This window comes from Gastrolobium bilobum, unplaced genomic scaffold, assembly GCF_033153095.1.
Source record: "Gastrolobium bilobum isolate Gb01-03AN ecotype WA unplaced genomic scaffold, APGP_CSIRO_Gbil_v1 utg47204, whole genome shotgun sequence".
NCBI lineage: Eukaryota > Viridiplantae > Streptophyta > Magnoliopsida > Fabales > Fabaceae > Gastrolobium > Gastrolobium bilobum.
In genome coordinates, this window is record NW_026895562.1 from 76,516 (window position 1) to 103,688 (window position 27,173).

At 33.7% G+C, this 27,173-nt stretch overlaps 3 protein-coding genes across 3 annotated transcripts; all 3 read right to left on the reverse strand.

The window, feature by feature from the left end:
- Positions 1 to 15,098: 15,098 nt before the first annotated feature.
- On the reverse strand, positions 15,099 to 15,625 carry LOC133316661 (defensin Ec-AMP-D2-like). The gene is made up of 2 exons (XM_061518447.1): positions 15,504 to 15,625; positions 15,099 to 15,381 (listed from the first exon to the last, which is right to left on the reverse strand). Exons 1-2 carry the CDS (start codon positions 15,556 to 15,558, stop codon positions 15,212 to 15,214), a joined length of 225 nt encoding a protein of 74 aa, XP_061374431.1. The 5' UTR covers positions 15,559 to 15,625; the 3' UTR covers positions 15,099 to 15,211.
- Positions 15,626 to 20,023: 4,398 nt separating this feature from the next.
- Positions 20,024 to 21,064, reverse strand: LOC133316602 (uncharacterized). The gene is made up of 2 exons (XM_061518381.1): positions 20,676 to 21,064; positions 20,024 to 20,573 (listed from the first exon to the last, which is right to left on the reverse strand). The coding sequence occupies exons 1-2, from the start codon at positions 21,062 to 21,064 to the stop codon at positions 20,024 to 20,026; spliced, it is 939 nt and encodes a 312-aa protein (XP_061374365.1).
- Positions 21,065 to 23,343: 2,279 nt separating this feature from the next.
- LOC133316652 (defensin-like protein 1) lies at positions 23,344 to 23,688 on the reverse strand. Its single transcript, XM_061518437.1, has 2 exons — positions 23,631 to 23,688; positions 23,344 to 23,516 (listed from the first exon to the last, which is right to left on the reverse strand). Exons 1-2 carry the CDS (start codon positions 23,686 to 23,688, stop codon positions 23,350 to 23,352), a joined length of 225 nt encoding a protein of 74 aa, XP_061374421.1. The 3' UTR covers positions 23,344 to 23,349.
- Between the last annotated feature and the right edge of the window lie 3,485 nt (positions 23,689 to 27,173).

The window sequence follows — 27,173 nt, forward strand, 5'->3', positions numbered from 1 at the left end:
ATAATATATGTCTAGAATTATTCCAGATGCTCTTGAAGATCTCCCTTTCCATTGTACTTTTCAGTAGTAATCTTGATATCTTTAGGAATTGGGAGGTCTATGATTTGTGATGTGAAAGGATGGGCCACCTTGAAAGTTGTCTTTGGGTTCTGATGAGAATTTTGGTCAATATGGTGGTTAGCGACGTGGCTAACATAGGTTGGTGGTTTTCTGTTTATTTCTTTTCCTTTTTTTGAAGGACCGAAATCCTTCCAAGATTGCTCTGGTTCATTTTCATTTCGCTCGTTTTCATTTCGCCTTTCAGTTTCATCGGATTTTTCTTCAATATTTGAATGCTTTTCGTGATCAAATTGCAATCTTTTCAATTTTAGCAATTTTTTGTTGTTCTTCGAGCTTCTGGCTTTGTTGCCTGAGAAGCTCAAGGATTTGTTGATTTATAGCAGCAACATGCTGGATTGATGGTGGGTTATTCTGCTGAGGAGAAGTTGGAGATATAGATGAGGTTGTTCTCTCGCGAGATGTCTGGCCTTTCTGCTTTTTGTTTTTGGACGCGTTTTGAGATTTTGTCATCTTGCTTTGGGTATCAACCATGTTTTTAATTTATATGGAGTGGGAGTCAAAATTTATCATCCCCACATACGGTGCCAATGATCGGTCTAACAGATGTTGGGTTGGGCCTGATCACACAAGATTGAAGGTAAATGATGTTGATGAAGAGAATGGTTGATGACAAATAAGCTTGTCGAGATGATTGGCTGCTTGGAGAAATGATTGATTTAGAACACTTGATGTTTGGGCAATTCGAGGAGATTGACGGATACCTACAAGACACTCCGACGCTCAAGTCAGTTCAGTATTCAATATAGTTCAAGTATTAAAGGATAAATAATTTTACCTGAGCTAAATGCCTCTATATATATAGTGGCGGGGTGCCTTGTTTCATGCCACCTTTCTAATAGCAGTGTCAATTCTCATTGGTGGAAAATGATGACCTTTAATAGGCTATTCCTTGAACAAAAAAAGCATGCAGTTAGGCTAGCTTTAGTAGATGTTCTAGCAAGCCGGTGCTGCCATTCATTCATTGGGTTCATGCGGAGGTCAAGTTTCCTTGAGCTACTGATCTCGGCAATGATGTTTCCTTGATTACTAGGTTACTTTTAGTTTGTCAGCCAAGTAGGCGAGATGCCCATAGTTCATATCCATAATGGATTTGGTTCCTTCAAGGTTAAGTTTGTGGTTCTTGAACCTCTATTGGATTGAGCCTCCATCTCGCATATATAAGGTCTAGATCATGTATCATCAACAAGTAATATGAAGTGAGTAAATATCCATAAAAAAATTTTTAAAAAAAAGCTCAATGTAAAAGTTAATTAGTGATTGCTTGAAGATTTAGAATAAAAACAAGTCATACACGAGTGGTGAAATGACAAAGAAATAAAACAACAAATCAAAACCGAAAAATAAAAAACAACTCAACCACATTGCACTATTTAATATAAGTTTAATCTTGATTACTTCCTAACAAATTAAAACACATGTATTTACCAAAAAAAAAAAAATTAAAACACATGTATGTGTTTATACAAGTAATCATGTGAAAGTACAAGCACAATAGATATTTATGAAACTTTTTAGAAAAAGCAAATCAATTATTATGCATTCCACTTAAGGGTTTGGCGCTAAAAATAACATTGCCACATTATTTGCTTCGTAAAAGCGGTTTTTGTGGGAAATAGTATCATTCTTTCAAATAATGAACCAATTGAAGATTTTCGGTATTTAGAACAAAAATAAATACCTACGTTAATTAATCTGATCTAGTTTATTTGAAGAAGTTAATAGATTTTCTAACAAATTGGTTGATTTCAAATATTTAAAAATTAAATGAGTGCAATCAATATTTTTATAATTTAATGAATAATAGTTTCTAGCTATATTCTATATAGGTATGTAAAATTGTCTTGGGATGTAGTCAAGATCACTATTGCTTATTTATTATTAAATATTTTTTATATATATCATTGGTTCATCAATTACTTGACTAATCTCGATTCAAGTCGGGTAGGACCAATAGCTTGATAATTAACATAAAAATATAATACTATCTTAATAAGTAATTAGTAATATTATTAAGTATTAAATTTATACACAAATTGGAGTAGCAATTACTCTCCCTGAGTAGAATTTAATCTTTTTGTATTTATGTATAAATTAAATAAGCAATTAATAATACCAATTTTGAAAAAAAAAATTAATACCAAATTCGTAAGTTTCTTTTATAATAAAATAGATCCAGATCTTTTACCAAAAAAAATAAAAAATAGATCCAGACTGCTTATTGTAACGTCCCACATCGGTTGGAGAGGATAACGAAGCATGCCTTACAAGGGTGTGGATACCTCTTCTAGTGTGAGGCCTTTTGTGGGGTGTCCCAAGAAACAAAACCGTGAGCCCGAGGGCAAAGCGGACAATATCATGCTACAGGGTTTGGGGCTGTTACATTTGGTATCAGAGCCTGGCCCTGGACCGATGTGTACAGCGGGGACGTTGTATTCCCAGTGGGGAGGATGTAATGTTCCACATCGGTTGGAGAGGGGAACGAAGCATGCCTTATAAGGGTGTGGATACCTCTTCTAGTGTGAGGCCTTTTGTGGGGTGTCCCAAGAAACAAAACCGTGAGCCCGAGGGCAAAGCGGACAATATCATGCTACAGGGTGGTTTGGAGCTGTTACACTTACCAAAAAAAATAAAAAAATAAAAATCCAGACTAACGTATTCAATGACCCTATTTGACTGTCAATTTGTATTTTTATGTTTATTGATAAGATATAAAAAGTTAGAATGAAAATGCTTGAAGTGAATTATAGTCACACAGAATAAAGTTTGTAAAGTGTTTAATGACAATTGCAATTGGAAACTAATAAATGCTTACAATTTTTCCTTTTAATTTTATTAATTTAAATATTTATGTATATATTAAGAAGTATTTATAATTTATTTATTTTATATGAATTGAGTAATTAAAACCAAATGGAGAATCTACTTTAAGATAGTTGAGATAGATAAGTATAGATATAACACTTAAATAATATTTAAAAAAAAAGTATCAAAATATAATTAAGTTTGAGTTAGAAAATTTTATAAGTTCACAAAACATGTTAAAATGTATTTCAATAAACATCTTTAATATTTTTTTCACTATCTAAAATACTTAAATATAACTTCCAAGGGTAGCTCAGTTGGGAACTGGGCTTCCAAGGTTTACTTGGGTCAGGGGTTTAAATCATATCTCAACCAAATTCTTGAAAAATCTTTGGGGCCAGAGGACATGCCTCTCTCATTGAAGGGGAAATTATAGTCTCATTCTTTCTCCAGTAGCGAAGCTCAATGCACCTGATGTTCCAATGAGGGGGTAGCCTTCGGGCTGTACTCTGAGGACAAGGTGACCGGAGGTGGTTGAATGAGGATATCCTCCAGGTTATACTAAAAAAAAAAATTAATATAATTATCAAATTATACACATATATAAACTTAAACTATAAGTACAACTAAATTTCCATAAACATATAAACTAAAGTTTCATATAGTTGTTAAGTTTTAAATATAACTGTCTCTATTTATCATATCATAAATTTGTTTATATTAATGTATTTTTTAGTTAAAAAAAATTCAACCAATTTAGCCTTTAAAATATTTTAATTATACTTTTATTTAGAAATAAATAAGCTAACTTAAATATGATCTATTTGTTTATTAAATAAAATCCTTAAAATCATAAATATCAAATTAAAAAAACACATACAATGGAACAATAATGAGATTTTGATTGTTTACATAAAATTATGGATTCAGTTTTTCTACAGTTAATGTAGATAACTTATCTACATTGAGCTCAAAACGACGTCGTTTTAAGGCAAAAATCAAGGTATTTTTATAATTATAATTTGTTTCAGGGTTATAATAGTCTTTTTTATTATAATTTTTAACTTTTCAATCCAAAACGACGTCGTTTTGGGAGCGAATGTAGATAACTTATCAACATTCACTTTAGAAACATTAAAGCCTAAAACTATAGGTTCAAATGTAACCATCATTATATTAAAAAAATACATATAACGCAAGACAAGATAACTAAATTTTATTAGTAAAAGAGAAAGTTAAAAAGATGGAATGTTGTCATTTTCTTCTTTCTATTGAATATCTGTGTTTAGTTTATATATATATATATATATATATATATATATATATATATATATGTTAACTCTCCAAATGAGAGTGAGGTCAAATTAAGTAGAAATGTAGCTTAAATTGACCATATAATACCTCAAAGCATGATAAATTTGATGTGATATTTCTTAATATATTTTACTAAGTGTTTTGAGATGTTTAAGTGCTATTTAGGTGATTTTGGTTGATATTTTGCGGTTGAAATAGGTAACTTGTTGAGTTGCTATTTTGCACACAAATCAGAGGATATGGCTGTAGAACTGGAATTCAAATTTAAACTCTATGATTCAAGCAACAAATCATACTTGGAGTTAAATTCAAACAAGGCCACCCAAGCCCACTTCAGAAAAGAGACGGAGATACACTTTGGATGCAATCAAGGAGAGAGGAGAGTTTGGAGGCGCGAGGAAGACAAAGGAAGTTGGTGAAGAATTCGCTCAAGTGTGAAGAATGAAGGAAGAGCATCATGTTTCGATGTAGCAAGGTAGAAGCATAGTTGGTGCGCAACTATTGCGAAGCAGCACAATTTTATAGTTCACTTGTGTTTTCCTTATGAATCCTTCATCTCTTGTATCTGCTTTTATTAGGTGACAGAGTACCCATGTTGTAATTGAGTTTTGATGCCTAAACCATGATATGCCATTGTTATTTTTAGTTGTTTAATGAGTATGCTTTATTTCATCTTGTGTGCTTGCTGGGAAGATATGCATGATCCATGGGGCCCGATGTTAGGAAGTATTCAAACCCTGACCCTTATTAAAACAAAGTGGATTGATTAGGTCTTTAGAACTTAGTCAAGTTGGGAATATGAAAACGATTCTCACCACTTAACATAGAAAACTTCTCTTTGATAGGAGGTTACTCATATGATGAGTTCAACAACAAGAACAAATACAAGAATAAGAGGAAAGAAACAGAGAGAATTTTTATTCACTGAAAAAATGGTTCAACAATTGTCTAGATGGTTCCTTCGTCAATGGAACTCCTTTTATCAATTCTGTATCATGTGACACCTGTTTGTACAAATATGCCACCTAACCCCTCACTTACACCACTAACAACTAATATACAAAATACAATGTTACAAGTACAGACTACCTATCCATATCGTAATCTTTGGCCCATAACGGTTCTACAACTATTCTTTTGGGCCTAACCGTAACATTATCCCCTGCTGCAATTGGAACCTTGTCCTCAAGGTTCATAGGTGGAAGCCTGAATTCTGGGTAATGCACGTTTAAGTCTTCCTCATCTTCCTAAGTGGCATCTTCTGGAAGAGCATTAGTCCAATGGATTAACCACTAACGTTGAATTCCTTTTTGCCCTTCACTGATCCGACTAGAGACAGCTGCTAAAGGGGACTGGATTGGACTATTCCCATTACTGAATTCTGGTAAAGGCAATGCCATAGCTGTTACATCTCCATGGTAAGGCTTAAGGACTGAAATATGGAAGGATGGATGAAATTTACAACCATCAGGCAACCCAATTTTGTATGCAACCGGGCTTAGAACCTGAGTCACTGGAAAAGGGCCAAAAAATCTTTTGGCTAATTTTTGGTTTCTCCTCTTTGCCACAGAAATTTTCCTATAAGGCTTTAGTTTAACCAAAACTAAATCACCAACAGATAATTCCATTTCCCTTCTATGTTTATCAACACAAACCTTCATTCGATTTTGAGCACCACGCAAATGATCCTTCAGCCTTTTTAACAGCCTATCTCGATGAACCAAGGTTGCATCCACTGCTTCAACTCAGACTAAACCTCTTTGATATGGTAGAATCATAGTAGGAACCTTGCCGTACAAAGCTTGGACAGAACTCATACCAATGGATGAACGGGTGGCAGTATTATAATGCAATTCTGCCCACCCTAAATACAAAGCCCAACGGTGGTTCTCATCACAACAAAAAGCACGAACGTACTGCTCAAGATACCTGTTAGTCACTTCTGTCTGCCCATTTGATTGAGGGTGATAGGTTGTGCTAGTCCGTAAGATTGTGCCACTATTTTTAAAAAGTTGGGTCTAAAATTGACTTAAAAAAATAGGATCACGATCAGATATTATTGTCTGAGGGAACCAATGAAGCTTAACCACCATCTCACAAAACAGAACAGCTACTTTTGTTGCAGTGTATGGATTGGACAATGCCCCAAAATGAGCATACTTAGTTAGATGATCAACCACCACTAAAATTACATTAAACCCTTTTGACATGGGCAATCCGGTAATGAAATCCATACACAAATCTTCAAATACTCCCTCAGGTATGGGTAAAGGCTGCAGTAAGCCCAATGGAGGAGCAGTGGCTGTTTTAATTACTTGGCATGTATGGCATTCTTTAACAAATTCAGTTACATCCTTTATAATACCAAACCAATAAAAAGTAGCTGTTATTCTCAACAATGTCCGTGTAATTCCAGCATGTCCCCCAATAGGAGTGGTGTGTGCTTCCTTCAAAATAAGTTGATGTAAAGGGAAGAAAGAACTCAACAGAAAACGATGCTTATAGTACAGAATTCCATCTTTATCCACTATATTACAGTCTACAAGCTCATTAGCAAGTAGTTTATGCCTAATTCCAGCCAGTTCAGAATCAAACTGATTTTCAGCTTTGATTTGGTCCACTATATTATATGAAATTTCTGACAACAGCGACAAGGACATACCTGGTTCCTCCTCAAAGCTCCTGGATAACAAATCAGCTACAATGTTAGTAGAACCAGCCTTGTATTCAATTGTGAAATCATAACCCATCAACTTGCAAGCATACTTCTATTGCTCCAATGTTTGGACAGTTTGGGTGAGCAGCTCCTTCAAGCTCCTATGGTCTGTCCTGATGATAAATTTGGATCCCAAGAGGTAATGGCACCATTTCTTTACTGCTTCAGTCAGAGCATATAATTCCTAACATATGTAGATGCTGCTCTCATTCTAGGGCCAAGCTTCTTACTAAAAAAAGCAATGGGACGGTTACTTTGCTGCAAGACAACACCTATGCCAATGGAGGAAGCATCTGTTTCAACAATGAAAGGCAAGGAGAAATCGGGCAATACCAACACCGGTGTTTTTGACATTGTCTCCTTCAACCTTCCAAAAGCCTTCTCTGCTGCCTCACTCCAATTAAAAGGATCAGATTTTAATATGTCCGTCAATGGACCTGCAATAGTAGCATAATGCTGAATAAATATTCTATAGTAACCAGTAAGCCCAATAAAACCTCTCAATTGTTTCATATTTTTCGGTTGGGGCCAATTAGTCATTGCAGAAATTTTTCTTGGATCAACCTTCACACCTTCTTCTTATACTAGTTGTCCCAAATAATCGATTTCAGAGAGCAAACCCACATTTACTGAGCTTGACCATAAAACAATTCTATTTTAAACACTGCAAGGCCACATTAAGATGTTGCACATGCTCCTCTAATGAATCACTGTATATTAGAATGTCATCAAAAAAGACTATGATGAACTTGCACAAATATGGTTTAAACATACTGTTCATGGTTGCTTGGAAAGTTGATGGAGCATTGGTTAAGCCAAAAGGCATCACCAAGAACTCGTAATATCCCTCATGAGTCCTAAAAGTAGTTTTTGAAGTGACTTGAGGAATTAGCCGAATTTGGTGGTACCCGCTTCTCAAATCCAGCTTGGAAAATACAATAGCTTCCTTCAATTCATCTAAGAGCTCATCTATTGTTGGAATAGGAAACCTGTCCCTAATGGTAATTCTGTTTAAAGCTCTATAATCTATACACATTTGCCACGAATAATCATGTTTCTTCACCAACAATACAGGAGAAGAAAACAGGCTTTTGCTTTCCTTAATAAAACCAGCAGCCAACAAGTCAGAAACTTGTTTCTCAATCTCTTCCTTTTGATGGTGAGCGTACCTATAAGGCTTCACATTGACAGGTTTGGCCCCTTCTACCAAGTGGATAGCATGATCACACTTCCTAGATGGTGGTAAGCCTCGGGGAAGTTGGAACACAGCTGAAAAATGAACCAAAATATCCCATATAATAGTAGGGACTTTCTGTTTAATCTCCAACAATTCAGGCAGTACTAAAGACTCCCAATTTCCTCCACATCTCCAACCATATGTGCACAATTAGCAATAACACTTTTCTGCAACACACCATTTGTATCCCCTTGCAATTTCACCCTGCTATTCTTCCAAACAAACTCCATTGACATTTCCTCATAATCATGAATAACTCTTCCCAAAGAACTTAACCAAGAAATGCCCAATACCACACCCACATTGTTCAATTCTATCACCCACAAATCAGCAACAAAATTAAACCCTTGTATATTCAGAGGAACTGCCAAACATTTCCGTTCACACAGAAGGAATTCCACATTCCCCAGAAATACACGCATTTTAGGAATTCTAACATTCGACAACCCTATTTCATCAGCTAACTTCTTTTGAATGACGTTATGTGAGCTGCCTGAATCTACAAGAATAACAATGGTTCTCCCATGAAATCTCACCTGAAACTGTATAACGCGAGGATTCTGCTCTCCCCCTAACGAATGCAAAGCAGCTTCCTGAGGTTCTCCTTGCACTGTATCAGGTTGCCACACTATTTTCTCCTCACCATCAGCTCCCAATTCTTCCTAATCACCAATCATCAACAACATCTTAGCCTTACATCTGTGTTTAGAATTCAACTTCTCATCACAATAATAGCAAATTCCAAGTTCCCTTTTTTTCAGTAGATCCTCATGAGACATTTTTTTAAACGATGAAGGTGCTGGCAATGCAAGAAACACTGATTTATGTGCCGGTGGAACAGTGGTTATAGGGGCTGGTTGATCGAAGGAGTAAGATCCCTTGGTAAAGGTTTTCTTAGTGCCTGAAGTAAGGGAAAAGCCTTCCATTTCCGTCAAATGACCCGGCCGGATCGAAGCTCTGCATGGTGGGCTTCATAAGTAATTGCCAATTGTATGGCTTGGTGGAGACTTGTAGGGACATGAAGTTGAATTGCTCTTCTCAACTCAGGTTACAAACCCAAAATGAAAAAACTCATTAAGACTTCATCAGAAAATTCTGTCACCTGGTTAATTAGGGCCTCGAAGTTTTTGATGTATTCACTCAAGGCTCCATCTTGAGATAATTTGGAAAACACACCTCTCAAATCAGTGTAAGATGTTCCTTTGAATCGTTGCCTCACTGCCACCTTTAGATCCTCCCACGAACGTATACTTCCTCCATTAAACAGCCATTGAAACCATGGCCTCACCATACCTTCCATCTTCATCCCTACAAGTCAAACTTTCAGGTTTTCTGGAATTTGCTGCAACCCCAAATACATCCCGGTCCTAAAAATCCAGCCATTAGGGTCTGTCCCATTGAAAATAAGAATCTCCATTCGGACATTTTTAAGCAAAAAACGTGGATCATTGGAGTCCAAACGAGGTTTCCCTAAAGGATCAGGAACAGAAGAGGATTGTGAACCTCGCGATTGTGCATTCTCACCAACCCGATGATCTCCTCCTATGACCGCTGCATGAATTTGTTGTAACTGAACATTGATGTTGGAAAATTGCAATTGATGCTCGTTGAATCGTTGTTCAACTCGTGATTGCATATCTTCCAAGCTGTGATCAATGCGCGATTGAAAAGCCCCAAATTCCTCGGCTAATTCTTGAATACGCATCTTGAATCGCTATTGCCGATTGAAGATGAACGATGAACTCGATGAAAGCACCAATGATAGGAGGTTACTCCTATGATGAGTTCAACAACAAGAACAAATACAAGAATAAGAGGAAAGAAACAGAGAGAATTTTTATTCACTGAAAAAATGGTTCAACAATTGTCTAGATGGTTCCTTCGTCAATGGAACTCCTTTTATCAATTCTGTATCATGTGACACCTGTCTGTACAAATATGCCACCTAACCCCTCACTTACACCACTAACAACTAATATAAAAAATACAATGTTACAAGTACAGACTACCTATCCATATCGTAATCTTTGGCCCATAATGGTTCTACAACTATTCTTTTGGGCCTAACCGTAACATTCTTTAAGGAATCTTAAGGTTAATTTTGCATAGAGATATGAGAGTTAAACTTAAGGTTTATACATATAAGATTGACGAAAGTCCCTACATATAATAAATGTGTTTGGTTACTATCTGCGCATTACTCTAGCATAGTGATACAACATCATTACAAGATTGCAATAATGGAGAAATTGAACTTAACATATTCTTTTAATTGAATTCTCTCATCTCTTGCAAACCTTTGCTTTATAATTTTAGTAGCTTTAGTTAATCATAGTTAGTTTATATTATTGCTTTCATTTATAAGTCTAAAAATCCAATTATTATTTTCCTCTATTAGTTTACTTGACAAATTTTATATATTTTCTCCGTGTGAACATATCTTAAATCATAATTATATTACTTGTTAATAATGTACACTTGCATTATAATTATAATTGTGGTCTTATATATGCACAAACAGTATACAATACGTAGAATTTTTTTAAATAGGAAGCGCTTACAGAATTTAAGGCCAGAGGTTTTTTTTTTAATGCTATTTTATTTTCCTGTCGAGTTAAAGTGGATTATTGTATTTGACTCTTGTCATTTAATCTGTTAAAGCAGCAATCGTCATGAAATAAGTTGAACTTGACCTCAGCCATAAAAACCACATCATCTTCGGGTAAATGATGCATAATGCAAGGACCAAGTGGTAATTATCGAAGCCGCAGCAAATAAAGTTTAAGTAGGGAACAATAACAATATGAAACCAAACCAAACGACAAAATAAAGGCTCTCAAGACCTACCACTACCAGAGCAGAAGCTTCTTGCCCACATTCATATGATTCATTGATTAAGAAGTTTAAAATAAGGCAATGCACACCAAACCTTTTCTACAGTACAAACCCAAAACTTTCCCTTATCTTCGCTGTCTCGTTGATTTGTTTCCCCCTCAAGCTTTTTATAGTTTCAGTTCTTCCGCCTTTCCATTGTTTTCTAACTACTTTTTTTTATTACTTTACATATTTTGTTTCCTTATAAAGGATTCTAGAAGCATATCTCAACTTACTCCACTTACTCTTGTCAATTCAAGTTTGATATGAGTAACTAACGTCCCCTACCATCCATTGTTGAAATTAGTAGTTAGTGCTCATCAATAGTATCCTCTCTTTTTCTTTTCTTTTTTCAATTCTTTCACCCACTTGACAAGTAAATTAATGTAAGCACAAAATATTGAACTTGCCTTACACTTAACAATTTGGCTAATTAATTTCCAAGTTCCAACCCAAACAACATGATAATGACTTTTTTCCTATAGTATTCATTTTCTTTACCGTAAAATATGCTTAAAGTATGATTTGCATTATTGGAAAGGATTTCAAATTCAATCCTCATTCGTATTAATTGACCAAATATTTACTAATGTTAATTGAGATATATATATATATATATATATATATATATATATATATATATATATATATATGGGTTTTATAAGAGTTATGTTGTAGGAAAAGTGATTGTGTAATGTTATCCACAAAATAGTGTGGGCTGTGTGTGTGTAGAAAACTTTGTTGTGTCATGTTAAATGACAAATGCAAACTCCTATATATATATATATATATATATATATATATATATATAATACTATATGTGTAATGTAACCGATTCAACTCAAAAGCATAAGTTAATTATTTTAATTTTAGATCATTTGTTTCCAACACATCCTATCTCACAAGAGAGTTTCCTGAGTTTGAAGTGTGAGCAATTCATATGTCCCTATTTAATTATTTACTAATAGAATTGAGCCTTAAGAATCAAACTCGTGACTACTTAATCACAAAAATTCAAATATCATATAAAACAAGGGATTTATTAATATCATGTTGCATGAGATAATTATCTCATGCAACATATATAAGATTGTGGGGTCCACTACTTTTTCAAAAAAAGAAAAATAAAATAAAATAATGAACTTCACTATTTTGTCTTTGTTGCATGAGATAATTATCTCATGCAACATGAGATAATTATTTCCCATAAAACAATCAATTAAATCAAAAACTTAAGTTCTTAAATGAAGGCAAATTAATAATTTTATATTTTATAGAATATTCCTCTAACAAGAAACAAATTTGATTTTCTTTGTTAGTGGTCCCGTTACCATATATTCCTTCGTGTGTGGAGTATGTTGTGAGTTAATTTCCGTGAAAACAAAATCGTTTACAAGGAAATATGTATGACTGTGGTAGTATTAGGTCACAACGTACACTTTATCCATTTATATGATTAAAATAAGGAATTAATTTTTCTCATGTTATAAGAGATAAATTTTATTTCATACCCATGTAAAAGTAATCATGTTTTTTTTTCTCTTTTTTTTCCACATGATCCCACATAAGTTTTACATATTTATATATATATATATATATAAAATAAAATTATCTCCTACGACGACGTAAGAAACTTTAATCTCTTAAAATAATGCTAATGATGGGTATCTTACAAATAGTGGCATTGTCAAATTTCAACCGGCCTCTTTTCGCATCCAACACAGTTATGCCATTTTGCGCCGGCCATGTCATTTTTTAACTTTTTTATGGACATGGTTGGTAAGGCTCACCTTCCTACCTTAGTTTTTTGTTGCTTCTAGAAGAGAATTTAATATATATAAGACTCGCCTTCCTCCCATGGTTTTCCCACCTTCTCTATTGGAATGTGTTGGGCCATTCATTTGTTTAATTTGCTCCTCTCATGCCCCGTCCAGTACACACACATGCTTTTCAAGTTCTTTCTTTTTGTTATAATCTTAAAATTTTGTTGAATTGATATTGTTCTTATCTTGGAGTATTTTGACTGTGACCATGAGTCTATTAATTGGTACCACTGAGAGATTTTCTGATGTAGGCCCACATGAGGAACAACCAAAAAAGTGAAGGACCAGTATAATTTGCAACTGTTAAATGGCACGTTGCATATATTCCACAATTCTAAAATGATTAAAAGGGCATCATAATTTGTTGACGCGTTCTTCCTGTTGACAAACCAATCCATGAATTCATAGCTTTATCATCTCTGAATCAAGTGCCTAATTCGGACATGCCAATTCATTCTCAAAGAGATATGTTTTTATATAAATATATATCTTTGTAAAGTCTTTCTAACCAGACCGAACTAGATATGCAGAATCGGATTCCATCTAGTTAAAATTAGAGAGTTCAGTTCCATGCACTTTATATGCATTGTATAGAATTAGGTGTGCGCGAACCAGCAGGAATTTCTTTAATAATAAAAAAAACCTACTCCTTAATGAATAATGAAGTTCAATTTAAAGTCTTTATACCGAGAAATGTTTACTTTTTTCGAATTTAAAAAACCCTTTTTTATCGTAAATGAAAAATATTTAATTTTACGAGTCTTATTTTTTTTAATTTGCATCACTCGCAAAATTTGTTGGAGAAAATTGATTTGATGTAAGAAAAAAGGTTTACTCAATTCTTGTTATCTTAGATTCAAATTCCCTAGAAAGTTGCGTCTTGCATTTTATTCAAAAACAAAATTTACTGTTTTTTTTTAAAAAAAATTCTCCCTGATTCATCCATTAATCTATTTATAAAATCAAGTCGGCAGGACTACAAAAATAATTCCAACTCAAAACTATTAATTAAATTAAAACAACAATCCCGTAATAATTAAGGATTCCCAATTTCTCATGTTATAGGAGAATAATTTTTTCCTGCAATAAATTAATATTATGTATTATTGGTAGTATATAATTGTAATATTAAAGTTAATTTTTCTCTCTCTCTGTCACATCAGTGAACAGTCTCTGAAAAAAGAAAAAAAAAACAACTTTTAAAATTATAATTATATACTATATATAGTACATAATATTAGGGCATGTTTGATGCATAGTGTAGGATAAGACTTGATAGTATAAGACCTGATAGTATAAGACCTGATTGTATAAGACCTGATTAAATTTTAATATTATCCAGCGTTTGGTATGATATTGTATAAGATAATATCCTTCAATATTTAAAAAATTAATATATTAAAAAAATTTATTTTAATATATAAATAGTGAAATGATATATTAGTTCTTGGGAATTGTACTTGTAATCAATATTAATACATCAACCCCTTATGATGCCTAATCCACCACTCCTAGGCCGGATTAAGTTATACATCATTTTGATGTATAAAGGGGTCCTGCTGTATAAGCTTATACCATACGATGGTCACACCAAACAACTGAAAAAGTCATAACGTTATGTATAAGTTTATACTATCAGACCTTATACATCACACCAAACATATCCTTAATTGAGGAGAAACTTCTCCTACATAAAAGCTATATTTCCCAAATATTAATAGTGCTAGAAGTTTCGTTTTTGGTCAACTCCCAGAAGTAATTGATATGGCTAATGTTATTGGGTTTAATTAGGGTATTACATAGGGCCGAAAAGCATAGGACCCAACGAGCTCAAACATGGGCTTTCATAGTACTTAAAAAACCGCTGGGCCCATTCCAACCACGATCAAGCGATGTGGTGACTAGTGATAGTTCAACGAGATGTTTATGCATAGCGCACATATCCCAATGCCTCGAATCCCATCATTATTTAATGGGTTTATTGTTTATCATTTAAAAGGATGATTCTTTTAGATAAATATAGTGTGTGTTTTCAAATTTTAAATTACAAAAAATTTCTTCCTCTCTCTTCCCTTAATTAATATTTGTAAAAGGTTACAGGAAATTAAATTAATGCACAAGAGCGTCTATATATGCAATAGTAACAATAATAATCAGAAACAATATATAGATATAAGAAACGAAAATCAAAATAGTTTAACTAATTGTTGAATGCAAATACATCATGAAAGCAGCAGAACATGGCACTTATTTATTTCCCAATCCGAGAAACAGAATTGGAATTGGTAGTTAATAGCCAGAGAAAAAGTTGCATGCACGCAGCAATTAACAATGCTTGGTGCAGAAACAGCGTTTACGGAATCCCCTGCACTTTCCACCAGTGAAACCTTCAACAGTGCAAACCGAGGCACAATTGTGATGGCTGAAGCACAACCCTTTGAAACGATGGCTCTGTGACTGACAGTGTCGCCTTCCCTCGGTTTGTACCACCATCTCTGCATTCATTAGTCATTAACACAAACAATTAAACAAAGTTTAATTAAATACATATTTCATGTATATATAACTTTTAATTATTGAGTTGTGCAATGGCATATATATATGCATAGAGGCTTACGAGATGCAAGGAGAATAAGCAACATGAAGAAAAGCCCAAATCGTGCCTTGTCCATAGTTACCACCTATAATATTCACCCTGAAATTTAACAAGCAAGTTGTGTTCTCCGATCTAATTTAGTGCTATCTATTTATAGCGAAAAGAGAGTGTAAACTGTAAGTACTAGAAATTTCGAAAACCAGACATAAGTTTGCACATTGTTTTATGGTAGTAACGTTGGTGACGGTGTGACAAAGAGAATCTGATCACGTGAATGAGGGAATAGACCCGGTTGTCCACATATAGAAAAAAAAAATGGTTGGTCATTTGAATATGGTGCGCATAACCTTGCTGAAGGACGTGTAATGCATTGTAAAGGGCACATATATTTTTGTGCTGATTGCAAGAGAGGGGGAAAAAAAATACACAGGTTGGCCAGAGTTTTTTTTTTTTTTTTTGTAGGTCACAGGGAATAGAACACACAACCACACACTCACACACACCCACACCACTAAGCTAACCCTAGTGGATACAGGTTGGCCAGAGTTTATGGGACGGTTATGACACTCATAATTAAACTATATAATTTGTCTCAAAGTGTACTCAGGTCCACTTTAGGGTCCGTTAGGAGCCGAGGATGAGTGCTTTTTTTTCCTTTTTCTTTCAATACATAGGATGAGTGCTTTTTCGTAACCAAGAAGCGTTGGCTGAGGTTGTAAAGTGGTTCTGTAAATGAAAAAATAATATTTAATATTTATACGAATTTTCGGGAAACTGATTAGGAAAAAAAAAAGTACTTTTCTAGGGACGTTGTCGAGAGACGAGACAAGTTCCTACACATGAGGTCTAGTTTGGGAAACGGACAATTCTTAAATATTCATGGAGGACTTGTGTCCCGTTAACACACTTTTATCAATTCAAGGGCATAGGGGTTATACACAAGCACGTAAACTCATAACGGATTGTTATAACTTAATCAGTAGTTTTAGATTTGAGTTTTTAAGAATATAATTCTTACTAGAAATTACATAACTGAATTTCATTGATGGTAAAAAGTGAGTATATAATACATATTACCTATCTTTATATACAAGCTTAATCAGGTAACTAAATGTAACTGACTAACAGAAATATATAACAACTTTCTATAACAGTTTTCTTATTCTATCACGTGGGTGCATCTACAGCTATAATATTAGCATGTGAAGCTGATATGTTAACTTGGGTTGTGTCTTGGGCCGCGTCTTGGGCCAAAGTAGCTGGAGTGGACTCCAATACCCCCCACAAGCTGAACTATGAATATCTAAGAGTCCAAGCTTGCCAATGATAGAAATAAAAGAAATAGGATGAAGTGCCTTTGTAAAAACATCGGTCAACTGATCAGAGGTATCAACCGGTAGTAAATGAATCAATCCAGCTTGTATTTTCTCACGCGTGATATGGCAATCGATCTCGATATGCTTTGAACGTTCGTGAAAAACAGGATTTCGAGCAAGATAAATTACAGACCTGTTGTCACAATATATGGTAGCAGGTTTATCGTGAAAGACCTGAAGTTCTTGAAGAAGGAGATGAAGACACTGAATCTCACAAGACAAAGAGGCAAGGGCTCGATATTCTGCCTCAGTGGAGGATCGACTCACAGTGTTATGTTTCTTAGATCGCCAGGAAATTAAGGAAGGGCCTAAGAAAGTACAGAAGCCTGTGATAGAACGTCGTGTATCAACACAGCAAGCCCAGTCAGAATCAGAGAAACCAGATAGACGTAGATCATTGGAGGAAGGGAAGAACAATCCTTTGCTGGAGCTCCTTTAATATAACGAAGCACTCGGGTAACAGCATGATAGTGAGCCTGAGAAGGAGCTGAAATAAACTGACTGAGTTGTTGAATAGAAAAACTCAAGTCAGGTCTAGTAGTGGTTAAGTAAAGGAGACAACCTATCAATCGACGGTAAGAGGAAGGGTCATGATAGGCTCGTCTTGATCACGATGAAGTTTAGTAGAGGGCAGCATTGGAGTGGTGACAGGTTTAGAAGCCAATAAACCACTGTCTTCAAGGAGCTCAAGTGCATATTTACGCTGGTTAATCATTATACCAGCTTTAGAATGTGAGACCTCTAATCCCAGAAAGAAACGAAGTTGTCCCAGATCCTTAATGCGAAAACGAGCATCTAAGATTTGCTTAACACGTTGAATCTCCCCCATTATCATTCCCTATCAAAACAATATCATCGACGTACACCAAAAAGGCAGTGAAGGAAGAGGTGGCATTCCTTACAAATAAAGAATGGTATGCGTTGGACTGAATGTAACCAAGGGAGATAAGAGTGGTAGAGAGCTTCGAATACACTGTCGACTAGCCTGTTTGAGGCCATATAAACTTTTCTGTAACTTACAAACTTGTGCTGGGTTGGAAGTCTGATAGCCTTGTGGTAAAGACATGTACACTTCTTCAGTTAAATCCCCATGAAGAAACGCGTTATTAACATCCAACTGTTCAATGAACCAGTTGCGTGCAGATGCAATAGTAAGCAGAACTCGTACGGTTGTCATTTTTGCAACAGGGCTGAAAGTGTCGAAGTAATCTACTCCTTCGGTTTGGGTATACCTTTTTGCAACTAGACGTTCTTTGTAATGCTCCACCGAACCATCAGCACGAAGCTTGATTTTATAAACACATTTGCAGCCAATAATATGCTTATCGGGTGGGATGTCAACCAGTGACCAAGTTTTATTCAACTCCAAGGCATGTAATTCATCAGTCATTGCTTGTTGCCAAGAGGGATGTTTAGAGGCTTGAGCATAAGTTTTTGGTTCTGTGTGGATCGTAGTACTAAGACAGAATCTAGTAAAGTTTGGTGATTAACGATTGTAAGAAATAACATGAGAAAGAGGAAAAGAAGTGATACCTGAAGACACTTGGTGAACCATGGCATTGGAGAGACTGCAGTGATAATCACGAAGGTAATGAGGTTGGGTTCTCTGTCGTGTGGAGCGACGAGGATGATCTGGGGAAACATGAGATGCTGGTGGAGCAATAATATCAGTGTTGACATTAGATGAAGATATAGGAAAGAGATCAATGTCAGTATTAGGCAAGAAAATTTGAAAAGATGTTATTTTTGTAGGTTGGGGCTGATCTGTTTGAGAGAAAGGAAATTTATCTTAAAAAAAATAACATTTCGAGATATGAAGATAGTGTGTGAATTAAGATTGTACAGAATAAAACCTTTAACACCTTCTCGATAGCCAAGAAAAATGCATTTCTGGGACCTTGGAGCAAACTTGGTACGATGAGAAGCTATAGTAGTAGAATAAGCTAAGCAACCAAAAGAACGTAAATGAGTGAGAATGGGAAGAGATTGAAAAAGAGTCTCAAGATGAGATTTATTATCAAGCAAAGGAGTAGGTAATCTGTTTATAAGGTGAACAGCATGTCTAACAGCATAAGACCAAAAATGTTGAGGAATGTGAGCTTGAAAGAAAAGTGCTCGTGCCACATTTAATATATGATGATATTTTCTTTCTACTGTTCCATTTTGCTGGGGAGTTTCTATACAACTTCTTTGATGAATAATACCTTTGATGTCAAAGAAGTTAGGCATTATGAATTTTAATCCATTGTCACTACGAAAAGTTTTCAAATTGGTGTTGAATTGAGTTTCAATGTATGCAACAAAATTCTAAATATTTGTGCGAACTTCACTTTTGGTTTTCATCAGAATAACTCATGTGAATTTAGAGAAATCATCTACTAAAGTAAGGAAATATCTATATCCATGAATAGATGGAACAGAATATGGTCCCCATATGTCTGCATGTAATAGTTGGAATACATTTGTGGATTTTGTAATACTTGAAGGAAAAGGTGACCTATGTTGCTTAACTAGCTGACATACATCACAAGGTGATACATTCATTGAAGGTATAAAAGGAAACTGAAAAGAAATCTGCCATAATACAGATGAAGACGCATGTCCTAATCTAAGATGCCATAATGAGGCTTTATTTGTTTCTGTTGTATTAACAATAGCTTGAAATCGGCTGTATTTTGGCCTTTGTGTTTTGGTATTTGGTTAGTTATCACGTACAATCCATCCTTAGCCTTAGCTGTACCAATCGTCTTCTTGGTGGAGGACTGTTTTATCAAGCACAAAGAATTGAAAAATATGAGATAACAAGATATGGTAGAAAGTAGCTTGCTAACAGAAATCAAGTTTACCTTGAATTCAGGAACATATAGGACATTAAACAAAGTTAAAAGAGGAGAAATATGAATAATTCCAGAATAAGAGGCTTGCACACATGATCCATCAGGTAATGTAATAGAGAGAGGAGTAATTGGGTGTAAAGAAAAAAAAAGAACGAGCTGATGTTACATGATCCGTGGCACCTGTATCAAGTAGCCATTAAACTATACCATTACCTGATTTTTCATCATTTTTAGCATTAGATGCTAAACAAGTAACTGAGGTTTTGAAGTGGTTGCTAGCTGGTGTTGTGATTTCTTGCATCGAAGCCTATGATTGAGGATGAGATGACTACAAAAGATTCATTAACTGATGATATTGATCAGAAGTTAAAGAAAGATTTGAATTCTGAACATTCTTGGATTCATCATTTGCATTTTCTTCAAAGTCACCAAATGCAATATGATTAGCAGCATTTCTTGGTCTCATTGGCAACAAGTTTCTGTATCCAGGAGGAAATCCATGGATTTGGTAACAAGTGTCCATAGTGTGATTCTTCTTATCACAGTGTGTACATATCCTTGTTCCACCACGTCCACCATTTGTGTTGTTTCCACCTTTGTCTCTTCCATAAGACGGTTTATTTTTGTTATCAGAAATATTTGCATAAGCACGGAGATCACTTGAAACTTCTACAATTGCTTCAGATTGAAGGTGTCTCTCTTGTTGAATGACTAAAGAGAAAGCTCGAGCTACATTAGGAATAGGATCAATCATCATGATTTGTGACTTGACATGAGCATATTGCTCATTCAAGCCTTTAAGAAAACGGATCACATAATCACGATCTCTATCTGCTCTTATCTGATCAAATGCTTCACAATTGCATTGATTTGCACACCTACAAATCGATAGAGGCTTGAGGTTATCTAACTCATCCCAACGAGTTTTCAATTCAGTGAAGTACTATGTGATGGACATGCTTCCTTGTTGAAGCTTATACATATCTTCTTGAATATCCGATACTCTGAAGATATCAGATTGGGCAAAACGAATTTTGAGATCGTTCCATGCATCAGAAGCTTTGTCGATCCAGAGAATTGATCTTGCTATTGAATCATCAATGGATCGGTGAATCCATCCAAGCACTATAGTATTGCAACATTCCCATGCAAGAAACAATGGATCTTCTGCTGGTGGAGACACAATCCCACCCTTGATGAACCCTACTTTGTTCTTTGAAAGTAGTGCCATCTTCATTGCCCTAGCCCAACTATGGTAGTTCTTGTCATTCAGCTTTGGAGATACAAGAACTAGAGAAGGATTCTCACTTGGGTGAAGGAAAAATGGGTTTGCAGGATTGGTAAGATAATCTGGTAAAGGTTGTGCCATTGTTGAAAAGAAAGAAAAAATGAGGAAGGAAGCACTGGTATGTTAGTTAAAAGGAAGAGAAATGCAGCGAAAAGGAAAGAAAGAATACCAGAGCTTCTTTAAAGCTCTGATACCATCTTACTAGAAATTACAGAACTGAATTTCATTGATGGTAAAAAGTGAGTACATAATACATATTACCTATCTTTATATACAAGCTTAATCAGGTAACTAAATCTAACTGACTAACAGAAATATATAACAACTTTCTACAACAGCTTTCTTATTCTATCACGTGGGTGCATCTACAGCTATAATATCAGCATGTGAAGCTGATATGTTAACTTGGGCTTGGGCTGTGTCTTGGGCCAAAGTAGCTAGAGTGGACTCCAATAATAATTGTCTTAAACTCATAGAAATTTACCATTTACGTAGTCCAGTTTGGCTCAAATCGAGTCAAAGAATCAATGAACTATATAAATGCTCTTGGCGAAAGAAAAACTCTGAAGAGTCGTGAATTACTTTTTATAATTATATAATAAAAAAGTAAGGATAAAATTAATTTTGAAAGAACTGTTCGGTAAAAAAAATCTGATTAGTATTACTCAAAATAAACCGAATCAGAATATTTGATTTGGCTCGATTATTTTTTTTTTTTGGTAAACATTTGGCTCGATTATTTAATCAAACCTGGATCGATCATTTTTTGAAAAAAATACTAATTATTTAGTTTTTTATAATTTTTCCGTAAAAATATAATTAATTCAAATCAGGAACATCCCTGTACAATAAATTTCTGCATACCGGAGATTTTTGTTTTTTGGTAGACAAAATGGGGCATTCCGAACCGGAGATTATTTTAACTTACTGTAGCTTTTATCTTAAAATTTATGGAAAAAGTAAGTATTATTTTAAAGGATATAAAGTTGTGTCATTTTAAGTTAGAGAAAAAGATAGATAAAGGAGAAGAGAGAATGGACAAAAAAATATAAAGGTGTGGGTCACACCTTTTTGTGAGAGTGAAAAGATATAAGTTGTGTCATTTAAAAGTACAAACATTTTTCCCAAAATTTATATATGTTGGATTTTGATATAAAATTAAAATAAGGTGAAAATATTATATTCATTAAAAAAGTGAACTAGACATTTTTTATCATTTCCTCATTACATCAATATGTTTTGAATTTTGTCCATATATATATATATATATATATATATATATATATATAAAAGTGTGATTGAGATAAAATGACTGATTTTATTGTAATTTTATTAAAGTATTTCTCCTACAATAAATAAGTAACATAGATAAAAAAAAAACTGTTTGATATAAAAAATTAAGTTTGAACGAGTATATAATAAACGGAAAGATCAGTATACAAATTTTTTTTTTACAAATTTTTTCAAATTACACTATATTCCTCCGGAAGTACAATATAACTTAGTGTATTTTCGGAAGTACATAAGTGTAGTTTGTAAACAAAAAATTTATAAATATAACTTTTTCCGGACATATAATAAATAAGAATTCAAATAAACACACTCAATCACTCATAGATCAAATTAAGAAATTTCTTATTTCATGAAATTAACTTCATTAACTAACTAAGACTATGGATTCATCACAAAACCTGAAATTATTTCTTTGCCAATTTGTTTTCTCTCAAAATACCTAGAATGTATTTCTCCTTGAATTTTGATATTATAGTAGTTAATTTAACAATTTGGTAAACTATGTTATTTAAAGAATCATAAAATTACAATGATTTGCTACTCAATATTTCAAAAACTACCATAACCTTATATTTTAAACTCTATTCAAACATGTATTCTTTATATATACTTTTTTTCACAAGTAATACCATTTTGTACAGCTTTTAACGCTACTAATTCAAGCGACTTATGAAACAGTCTTCGGATCTATATTCCAATAATATTTTATCCATTCTTCCGTTCCCAATATTCCTCATAATAAAATGTGATTATTAGTTAAACAACGAAGGGCACAATTGTAGTCAACAGAAAGGGATTGAAATATTGCACACGCTAATCAGGGGTTGATAAGACATAATTAAATAGCAATTGAGTACAAACCTCAATAAATTGATTACACTTTGAACTGAGCAAGAAAACCATAATTAGATGAATATATTTTGCTCAACCTCACCATACACAAAGAGAAAAGCTATTTTAATTAGCAAGATAAGCTGGCACAACACTACATAATATGATGAATCAGTTGGGGTTCTCCTTCCTAATGGATATGAGAACAATTTATTTTGTGTCTCTGATTCCACATAAAGCTTTCAACAAATCCTGGTGCAAAAGCAACGGTGGCGGAATCCTCTGCATCTGCCACCAGAGAAACCTTCGTTCCTGCAAACCTCAGCACAGTTGTGGTCACCCGCACATGCTCCCTTAAACTTGTGACTCTGTGACTCACACACCCTTGCCTCTGTCTGCACCACCACTTCTGTTCTCATTAATTATATAACACATCACAAAAGAGAAACGCTTATTAATTAATTAATTATAAAGACATAACATAAAAAAACAAGTGAGAAAGACATAATAAATGTAATCTTACGAGCAGCAAAGACAATGAGGAGAAAGAAGAAGAAGAACCCAAGTGATTTCCTCGCCATGATAATAGTAATAATAATAAGCCACACAACCTGCTTTCTAGTTTCTAGTGTGTTATTATGCAATCAGTGAACCTAATGTGACTCTTGGGGTTGTGTTATATATACTGAAATGTGTTAAGATAAAGACATATAGAGCTGCATGTGACGTGGCAAAGTTGAATTCAGATCACAATCTTGAGATTTGAAATGGGGCTTCACGTGACATTTTGGAGGGAGCAATACAAAGTTTTGTCACTTTGTTCACTGCGAAAACAGTACCAGATTCACATGCAAACCTGCAACTTGTGCACAGTGGGGGCTCTTGTAACTTGGAAAAGGGTAAACATGTAACGTTAAGCTTGCAAGAGATGTAACTCCAAAAGGAAAATGACAAAATCACCAATTTACTATATTACCTTTTATCATTGTAACCCACTAATTAACCTGTGCTTCGTGCCTTAATCTATTATATTTTATTTTTAAAGGGTATGGATTGAGTAACATGATGAGTGATTCGTACTATTGGAAAGTTAAAAACACAAATGTTAGTTTTAAATATAATTTAACAAATATGATAAATCTAAAAAATTTAAATAATGTACATGATTATAAAATATCAAATAATAATATTATTAATAGCATAAATCTATGTATTTTTTTCCTTTCTATCGCCTATCATTCTTGGTAATTTTTATGAAGGAATCGCTGACACCACATAGAATTAAACCTTATGTTGCATAATAGGCTAGAGAAAGACCTAGTCAGAAATCCCTAATCAAAATTATCTGTGTCTGTTGAATCCAACCATCATAAAATCTAAGGTCACACTAAAACACAAAGTATAAGGCCAAAAACACAACATGATCATAATAAACTTAGTTTGATAATTAACCGAATTGAGATATTTTATTAACTCAAATTATTTTAAAATATTAAAATAGAATTAATTAATACAGCCCATGTAATAAAAACTTTTAACAAAAGAGTCTATATATAACTCGTTGCATGGAATCCTGCACAATAAAACGGATCCAAACTCGTAAATTACTTCCTGTGATTTTTGGTTATATCTACCTGCACTAGCTGCATCCTACCCGCGTCATAACGTTACTAGAAACGCCTGATCGGTAGACATATATATCTACATACATTTCAAGTATTGTTTTTGTTTCAAATTCTTTATGAGTTCAAGTATGAGTGTCCAATAATTTGAATTCTTATAAAAGAAAAGGTTCAAGCTAATGATATTTTCCTACAAAAAACCTACATTATTCTCACGCTTTCCTTTTTTAAAAAGAGTAAAATAATAGAAACATGCATGTATTTTCAACTTTTTTTATTTTTTACTTTTGAAAAAAAAATGTAAAAATAATTTATATAAAGATTTTGATATGCAAAAGACTTATATTATGAAAGATGTAAAGAAGATTACCGGAAAAAAAAAATGCAAAATTTGTTACAGGAGAAATTTTTTTTTAATCAGAGAATCTCGATTTTTGAAAATATGATTTTTATATTCAGTTTACGATAATATTCAATAATTTAAAATTTAAAAAAAACAGTTTCCCGATAATCTTACAAAATGACGCGTACCAAAGGGATCCTAAAATTAAACCTAGGAGTCCATGAACTTTCTGTTCTTTCCCCGTTGCTATGACCCAACGCATTGTTCATCAAAAAGTAAGAAAATATAAAATCAAACCCAAGTTCGGCTCAGAGTTTTTTTTTTACCTTGGGCTTGGCCACGAATGAGTTGATGTGCCCAAGTAACTATTTATTTGAATAAACTTAAAAATGATATATAAACGTTGAAATAGATTTCTTGATTGTATCTTGTAAAATTCGTATTACGATAATATTTAAGAATTTTACAAGATACAATCAAGAAATCTATTGCGATAATATTATGATTATAATATGATAAAATTCGTATTCGTATTCTCCTAATTTTGTATGGTGTTTTAGTAAAAGATGAAACTGTTTATTGATTAAACAATCTTGATTAGTGTTGAAAAGGTGTATCAACATATTTTATCCATTCACCTAACTAGAGAAACATTTCAATAACTTTGCTGATGAGCTGGTCTAGATGATGATCATTTTCGTCCAGCTTCATGCCTTAAAAAGACTCAAAAAAGGGTGCTTAAAAACGAAGGCATATTGGTACATAAAGTATATTTAAACGGATAGAAAGATAGATAGCACGGAGTAAGGAGTGGGTTTTATGATGAAATTCAGTGTAAATAAGCTAAAGATTGCTGGAAAAAGTAACTACAACATAGGTTCAGAATTATAAATAAACTGAATTTGTAATATTGACGAGTGCTAACTGATAATATTAATTATATTAATATGTAACCACATCCTAGTATTTCATTTAAATAATAAAATTTAGTTAGTCCTCTTAATAATAAGAGATTTCATTTGTAAAGTTTTTTAAATAACATTGTTCCCTTCATCTGCCAAAGGGAATTCTGAATTTCTTTGCGGAAACTTTGGCCAAAGACGTGAAATCTCTTTCAGTAACTTGTTGGTATAACTTAATTCTCAAAGAAGTATTATGTAAAAAACCAATTCAACCCAAAAATTTAAGTTGTTGGGTGAGAGTTTTTTTAATGATTTATATTATTTTCTAATACACCTCCTCACGCAAAAACCCTTTAGATTTGAAGCGTGGATATTATACAGATCCAATTATTTAGTTTATCTGTCTTATTTAATTTCATGTAAAAATCAATTCGACCCAAAAATCGGTTCTACGATAATATAAGAGAACTGTTGCTTCACGGTGGCAGAGATCTTAAAAGTAATACTCAAGTAATTTAAAACTTTTGTTGATCTTAGCAATCTTAATAAGGGATCCTATGTCTTCAATATTATATTAGCTTGAATTAATAAATTAATGAGTGCAGAATCTGTTCAACCTCAAACCGCCGAAAGTTAAAGTCCAATGAACGAGGGCAGAGATAAAATCTAAGGCAATAATTGCCAGCCAATTAAACATCCCAAATAACAAAACTAAGTCTAAACTATAACGCGACATATTCTAATATTTGTATCACCTTTTCTTTCACTTCTGGGAACACGGACCATGACAGATCAAATATGCTTTTAATCTTGAGCACAGACAAAACGACAAAATTATGTTAGCAACAATTCCTAAGAACTTGTTTAGTTCAAATTTTGAATTCAATGATTATTTTTAATTTAATTGAATAATCACGAATCAATACCATTATCATTTTCCCCTTCATACTAATTGGTTGGTCCTGCAATTCTTATCGAAATCTTATCCTTTTATGTTAATTTGAAAAAATTAATTGACTACACTCATTATACATAACATAGGATAACTTTAGACTGTTGAATTTCACTCAACTAAATAAATTGCGTAATCTGAGTTTTTATTCCATTACATCTAATATCTATAATGAGCCCAACTCAAATATGAAACAGAAACATAATTTATTATCTGTTAAGCCCAACTTTCAAGGGATAACTTTGAA

Bases quoted from the DNA above. Each gene is read 5' to 3' on its own strand.
- LOC133316661 (XM_061518447.1), bottom strand. From the start codon at position 15,558: ATGGACAAGGCACGATTTGGGCTTTTCTTCATGTTGCTTATTCTCCTT. The intron at 15,382-15,503 runs GTAAGCCTCTAT...TAATGAATGCAG, and splicing joins GCTTATTCTCCTTGCATCTC to AGATGGTGGTACAAACCGAG.
- LOC133316602 (XM_061518381.1), bottom strand. From the start codon at position 21,064: ATGGCACAACCTTTACCAGATTATCTTACCAATCCTGCAAACCCATTT. The intron at 20,574-20,675 runs GTATAAGCTTCA...ATCGATTTGTAG, and splicing joins TCGGATATTCAAGAAGATAT to GTGTGCAAATCAATGCAATT.
- LOC133316652 (XM_061518437.1), bottom strand. From the start codon at position 23,688: ATGGCGAGGAAATCACTTGGGTTCTTCTTCTTCTTTCTCCTCATTGTC. The intron at 23,517-23,630 runs GTAAGATTACAT...TAATGAGAACAG, and splicing joins CCTCATTGTCTTTGCTGCTC to AAGTGGTGGTGCAGACAGAG.